The sequence below is a fragment of the Bufo bufo genome, chromosome 3 (assembly GCF_905171765.1).
Source record: "Bufo bufo chromosome 3, aBufBuf1.1, whole genome shotgun sequence".
Classification (NCBI taxonomy): domain Eukaryota; kingdom Metazoa; phylum Chordata; class Amphibia; order Anura; family Bufonidae; genus Bufo; species Bufo bufo.
Genome location: NC_053391.1, coordinates 371242610 through 371249272, shown reverse-complemented (window position 1 = coordinate 371249272; position 6663 = coordinate 371242610). Strand labels below are relative to the sequence as shown.

Sequence of the window (6663 nt, the reverse complement as noted above, 5' to 3'; positions counted from 1 at the left end):
GCCCCTAATAACTTTTCCTGGGGGTACACCATAATAAAAGTGCACCTACAATTATGCACGTCACATATGAATAGGATGATGTACTCAGATGATGAAAAGTTCAATGTAATCCTGAAAAAATATCAGAATCCATAAAAAGGTAATAATGCAACCAGAATCCCAAACACGTGTGATAAGTAGGCGGGTGTAGTCTGCTCCCAAACAACGCGTTATCCAATCACAGTGCTCTTACCTCGGGCACTAGGCTTGCTATTGGTCGTTCCGTAAGCCCCGCCCTAGTTCAGACCTTTAAATTTCTGGCGCCGCTGCGTCCTCTCTACCGCTCCGTCTGCTCGGATATATCTGGAAGGTTGTTACGATGGGAAAAGAGAAGATCCACATTAACATCGTGGTCATTGGCCATGTAGACTCCGGCAAATCCACCACTACCGGCCACCTGATCTACAAGTGCGGCGGCATCGATAAGAGGACGATCGAGAAGTTTGAGAAAGAAGCAGCGGAGGTGAGGTGGGGCTGGTCGGGAAAGGGGGTGATGGACCAGGGCACGGGCTGATCGGGGAGCGAGGGGCCAGGGCTGGTTGGGGGGAGAACCATGTGTGCAATCCAATAACGTCATTGCTGGCTTTTTACAGATGGGCAAAGGTTCCTTCAAGTACGCCTGGGTGCTGGACAAGCTGAAGGCTGAGCGGGAGCGTGGCATCACCATTGATATTTCCCTGTGGAAGTTTGAAACTGGGAAGTACTACATCACCATCATTGACGCCCCTGGGCATCGTGACTTCATCAAGAACATGATCACTGGCACCTCACAGGTAAGTACAGCAGGGCCTGGGGTGGACGAGTGCAGATTGTTGAGCAGGTGATGACTATCTCCTAGTGTTGCCTCCGCTCAGAATTCCATCTGCATGAGTACTCCAAAACCATGGAGGTGGATTCCCTCTTAGAAACTCATCTGGAGAGTTTCATAACTCCCAATTCTATATTATATGTGCTGTTTGGTACAAGGATCAGCAGCTTGAACTAAGGGTGTGTCTGAACTCAGAGCACTCCTAAGGTTACATTCACACTAGCGATTTTATTTCTGTTATTGAGATCCGTCATAGGATCTCAATAGTGGATGAAAACGCTTCCGTTTTGTCCCCATTCATTGTCAATGGGAACGAAATAGAATTCACCAGCATTAATTGTGTTCCGTTAGATTGTGCTCCCATCTCAGATAGAATATTGCTCCAAGCTGCATTTTTCTGCCCGCGATGTGGTGCGGAACAAGATGGCTCCGTCCTTGCGCCCAATTTAGGTCGATGGGGACTGATCTGTTTTAATGGTGTTCATGACCGATCAGCCTTTGTTATAGGAGACATAATACAACTGGATCTGTTCATGATGGATGCATGCGGTTGTATTGTAACAAGTGTTTTTGCAGATCCATGTTGGATCGGCAAACCGCTAGTGTGAAAGTAGCGTTAGTTTATGCCTAGCAGTTATCACACCTGTGTCCTGAAAAGCCAATCTAGGCTTCAATGGAAATTGTACATGTTGCACCTGATATATGGATGTGTGAATACGCCTTTACTTAAAGGCTGAGACATAAACTAGGTATATTTTTAAGCTTTCACTCTTGATGTACAAGTTTCTGTGCAGCTGGACACAGATTAAAAATGACTATCTACTTTATGATGAATAGCTGAGTCTGCATTTCTGCAGTGGTGACTTTGGGGTGTAGCTGATAGGAGGGGGGGGGGGGGGGGGTGTAAGGGTTCCACTTGGGTTCACTGCTTTGTGGCCAGGGGCAGAGGAACACATAGCCTTCCTGCTGCCTGAGGCAAATTTTGAAATGATTCCCCATGCCAAATTCTTGACCTACACCTCTGGCTGGAGGGAATGGGTTATCTTGAGGATTCGGGACCCCAGTGCAAAATGTATGACGGAAACCTCCCAGCATGTACTTTCTAGAATACAAGGGTCTTTGGGCCCAGTAGTGACTGCTGCCTCTGCACCCTCTATAGCTATGCCCCTGGGGGTGTTTATGTAGATAGGCAGATCACACTTGCAGCTCATGTTTGTGCGGGGCTGGACTCCTCCTTTCTTGTACGTTCAGCCTTTAAATCAATATGTGGGTAGACCTGAGTCCATGATGCAGAGGTAAAGATGATTTCTGGGCTAACTATTGATATGTTGGCGGTGGGCAGACTGAGCTCCCACTGATCAGTTACCTGCTGGAACCAGAGCTACCACTAGTCTGTCTGGGGTTACTTCAGCTCCTATTTAAGTGAATGCAGTAACAGAAGGCCCACTGCTCAGAACGGAGCTGCGTTTCTAACTCTGTTCTCAGTGGAAGTGCTGGCACCAGCAGGTAACTATCGGTCAGGGTGCTAGGTGTTGGACCCCACAGATCTGAGGTTGATGACCTGTCCTATCAGTATCACTGGCCCAGAAAACCTCTCTGGCCTGCCCATCTAAGACTCTGGTGGCATGTCCACTGGGAGAGCAGAGGTCTTTGTGTATCTTTCCATTACTCTTACACATGTAGCGGCTTGTTTGGACATGACCACTCTTCTGATACTGTATGCTGTGTTGCAATGACTTCAATGGCTGGGAAACAATTTATTTTACTAATGTCTACTTTCTCTGCAGGCAGACTGTGCTGTACTTATTGTGGCTGCCGGGGTGGGGGAGTTCGAAGCTGGAATTTCCAAGAATGGACAGACTCGGGAGCATGCCCTCCTTGCCTTTACGTTGGGCGTCAAACAGTTAATCATTGGTGTGAACAAGATGGATTCCACAGAGCCTCCATACAGCCAGAAGAGGTTTGACGAAATAACAAAGGAAGTTAGCACCTACATTAAGAAAATTGGCTACAACCCAGCAACAGTTGGTTTTGTACCAATTTCTGGCTGGCACGGAGACAATATGCTGGAAGCTAGCAGTAAGGTTAGTTGCCATTTTGACTGCAATGTTTTAACTTCACAACATGGGCTTTGTAAGAATCTCAGGAGGCTAGAACCAAGGTCCTAATCCTGAATAACGCTGGGACTACACAGCCACTTTTGCAGGACACTGCACAGCTGGAGATCTCAGCATTGTGGTTCTACTGTATTCTAAAGTCAATGGGCTCTTATTGCCACTGACTATTTGCCATAACCCAACAGTCTTAAAATCCAGTTTGTATTTCTCTGCATCAGTTGTAACCACTTGCAGGTCAGTGACTCAATTCACTTTCACTAAATTGAGTTGTGTATCACGTCACCATTTATCCACTGCCTTAGGCTACTTTCACACTAGCGGCAGGCTGCTCTGGTGGGCGAACAGCCTGCCGGATCTGTGCTGCCGCTAGTGCACACGTGCCGCCATAGGTCTGCTCAGCCCCACTGTCTACAATGGGGGTGGGACTGAGTTCCGGAGGGAGCACGGCAAACATGCAGAGAGGCGGCAGGAATAAAACTGACGTGTCACCCGCCAGAGAAGGCTGCTGCTAGTGTGAAAGTAGCCTAAATGTTAGTGTGAATTTGAACTAATGTTGAGTATTTCTAAAAATGTCTTGTACCAATGTTTAGCCCGGTAGGTCTAAAATAGACCCATGCAAACAGTTTAAATTAATATTTAAGGTAGAATGTGACACTTGCTTATGCAGATCACATGAATAGAATGTGCAATTTTGTCTTTAGATGCCTTGGTTCAAAGGCTGGAAGATTGACAGGAAAGAAGGAAATGCCACTGGAGTTACCCTTCTAGAAGCACTGGACTCTATTATTCCCCCAGCTCGTCCATTGAACAAACCTCTGCGTCTACCTCTTCAAGATGTTTACAAGATTGGAGGTAAGATGAAAGATGTTATGCTATGGATGATGGATGCTATTTGTGTTTAGGATGATATTAATACATGGCCTATTCTAGGTATTGGCACTGTTCCGGTGGGCAGAATTGAGACTGGCATCTTGAAGGCAGGAATGGTTGTAACCTTTGCACCTGGAAATGTAACCACAGAAGTAAAGTCTGTAGAAATGCATCACGAAGCTTTACAGGAAGCTACTCCTGGGGACAATGTGGGCTTCAATGTGAAGAATATATCTGTTAAGGACATCAGAAGAGGCAATGTAGCTGGTGATAGCAAAAATGACCCACCAATGGAGGCCGCCAGTTTCACAGCTCAGGTAAAACACTAAATTGGCATAACGCTCCTTGGAAGACCAAGGCATGTGCACTGCTTATGTAATACGTCTGGTTTATTCCCACAGGTAATTATCCTCAATCACCCAGGACAGATTAATGCTGGCTATGCCCCAGTACTGGATTGTCACACAGCCCACATAGCTTGTAAGTTTGCAGAGCTGAAGGAAAAGATTGACCGTCGATCGGGCAAGAAAATGGAGGACAACCCCAAAAGCTTAAAATCTGGGGATGCTGCCATTGTTGAGATGATTCCTGGGAAACCAATGTGTGTGGAGAGCTTCTCTTCATACCCTCCCCTTGGTAAGGAAGACTGCATGTTTTATCAGTCTACTGTCAGCATTTGCTTAATTGTAAGTCTATATAACGTGGTTGCTTTAGCCTTGGAGGATCTTTGGGCTTTGAAAATCCTCCTGTGCTGACCTATAGAGGGAGGATTAGTCTGCTCAGTACTTCTCCATTGCACTGACATTTCTGCTCTGGTCAATGACTGGATGTGGACTCTTCCACTAGGGTCCAGACTGTACGTGTTTCCAAGTCTTCCTGTTAGGCTACATATACAGTGTGCAGCTAAATGGGAAGACTAAGGAACACATCCAGCCATGATCTGAATGGAAGAGCCCACATACAGTCCTGGCAGTTGTGTGAATGAAACAGAGGGGTAGTACTGGGCAGAATAGTCTTCTCCACAGATCGGCACACTGGAGGACTTTAAGCCCAGAGAACCCCATTTAACCAGTTGCTAAGCAGTGGATGACCTTCTAGAACCTGTTAGGACTACCTGGAACAAACCTTTATGTAGTGAAGTGTGGTTTTTAACCTGCTGGTTCTTATAGCTTAATGTATTTAAAGGGAACCTGTCACTGGGATTTTGTCACTGTATAGAGCTGAGGACATGGGTTGCTAGATGGCCACTAGCACATCCGCAATACCCAGTCCCCATAGCTCTGTGTGCTTTTGTGTCAAAAAACATTTGATACATATGCAAATTAACATGTCATGTCTTACTTGTGTGACCAGAGAAGAGTCATATTTTCAAGCTCTGACTCATCTCAGGTTAATTTGCATATGTATAAAATTGAGTTTTTTACACCATAAAAGCACACCGAGCTATGGGGACTGGGTATTGCGGATGTGCTAGCAGCCATCTAGTAACCCATGTCCTCAGCTCTATACACAATCCCGGTGACAGGTTCCCTTAAGTCCAAAACTACAATATGCACTTAACTATATTGCAGGCCGGTTTGCCGTTCGTGACATGAGACAGACGGTGGCGGTTGGAGTCATTAAAGCTGTGGACAAGAAAGCACCGAGCACTGCTAAGGTCACAAAATCTGCATTGAAGGCTACCAAGAAGTGATGTCTCATTCATTCTGTGAAAATAATTTATCTTTTTTTGCTGGAAACTTAATAAATGTGCATAGTTTACAGCTTGTAGCCTGTGTGAAATCATGTCTAACACAACATGTAACTGAACTGTATCAACAGTTGGATTTTCAGAACCACACAATGCTAGTGGGTAACCATGTCTTAATCTAGGTGACTAGGGCTTAGCTGCAGGAACACTGCACTGCCACCATACAGTGGATGCAGCAATCTGCTTGTTGCTCTCCACCAACCTGATATTGAGCACCTATCCTCCGGACAGGGAACTGGAATAAGGCAGCACTCCTAAGTCAGTTTGTATTTACCTAGTGTCTGCAACGTGTATAGGTGGAGCTCCATTATCTAATAAAAGCATGTACAACGCAATCTGAGTTCAAATTCCAATAAATACAGGATGTAATACATAAAATCAGTCATGATCAAATGGTGCATGTGGAAACATAATTACCTGATTATTGGACATTAAAAAATAGCTAAGTTGCTGACTATTCAAAATATAAGATAATCTACCACCCCTTCATGTGTTGATCCATGTCAGCGCCTCTATACCACCATCACACATGTCTGATCAATGGCAGCGCATGCCAGCATATCTTCAGGCTAGGACACCAGTATCTAGAAGCTGGACAACCCCTTGAAGTAACTTTAGCTGTTTGACAATTGAGATTACTACATCATAACACTGCCTTTGAACCTTGGGTTTGCAGCTTTAAAACTGAAATGCATAGAGAACACAGGCCTGTGCCTAGCTGCAAGGGCTTCTTCACACTGAGCTTGTGTAGCCTTCCCCCCCACAATTTTAGAAAATCTCTAAAGAATACTTAGACATATAACTCCTTAGTGTGCACATGCAGGTAGTGTATTTAGTCACAGGAAATGACATGTCAATGCAGGTTTACCACAGATTTAACCCCTGCAGCCAGTCCTTTTACCTTCAGCCAGTAGGAATGAGTGAATCTACTTCGGATGACACATCCAAATTAGATTTGCATAAAATCATTAAAATGCTGTACAGTGAGCGCTCCATACACTATTAGAATGTGTTGGCAAAGAGCCAAAGTTATTACTTCACAAAGTCTCATGAGATTTCAGAAATGAATTTCCACTCTT

At 45.1% G+C, this 6663-nt stretch overlaps 1 protein-coding gene across 1 annotated transcript; it reads left to right on the top strand.

The window, feature by feature from the left end:
* Positions 1-351: 351 nt before the first annotated feature.
* On the top strand, positions 352-5527 carry LOC120993423 (elongation factor 1-alpha, oocyte form). The gene is made up of 7 exons (XM_040421932.1): positions 352-502; positions 633-812; positions 2635-2931; positions 3666-3816; positions 3895-4151; positions 4236-4470; positions 5406-5527. Exons 1-7 carry the CDS (start codon positions 359-361, stop codon positions 5525-5527), a joined length of 1386 nt encoding a protein of 461 aa, XP_040277866.1. The 5' UTR covers positions 352-358.
* The last annotated feature ends 1136 nt before the right edge of the window (positions 5528-6663 follow it).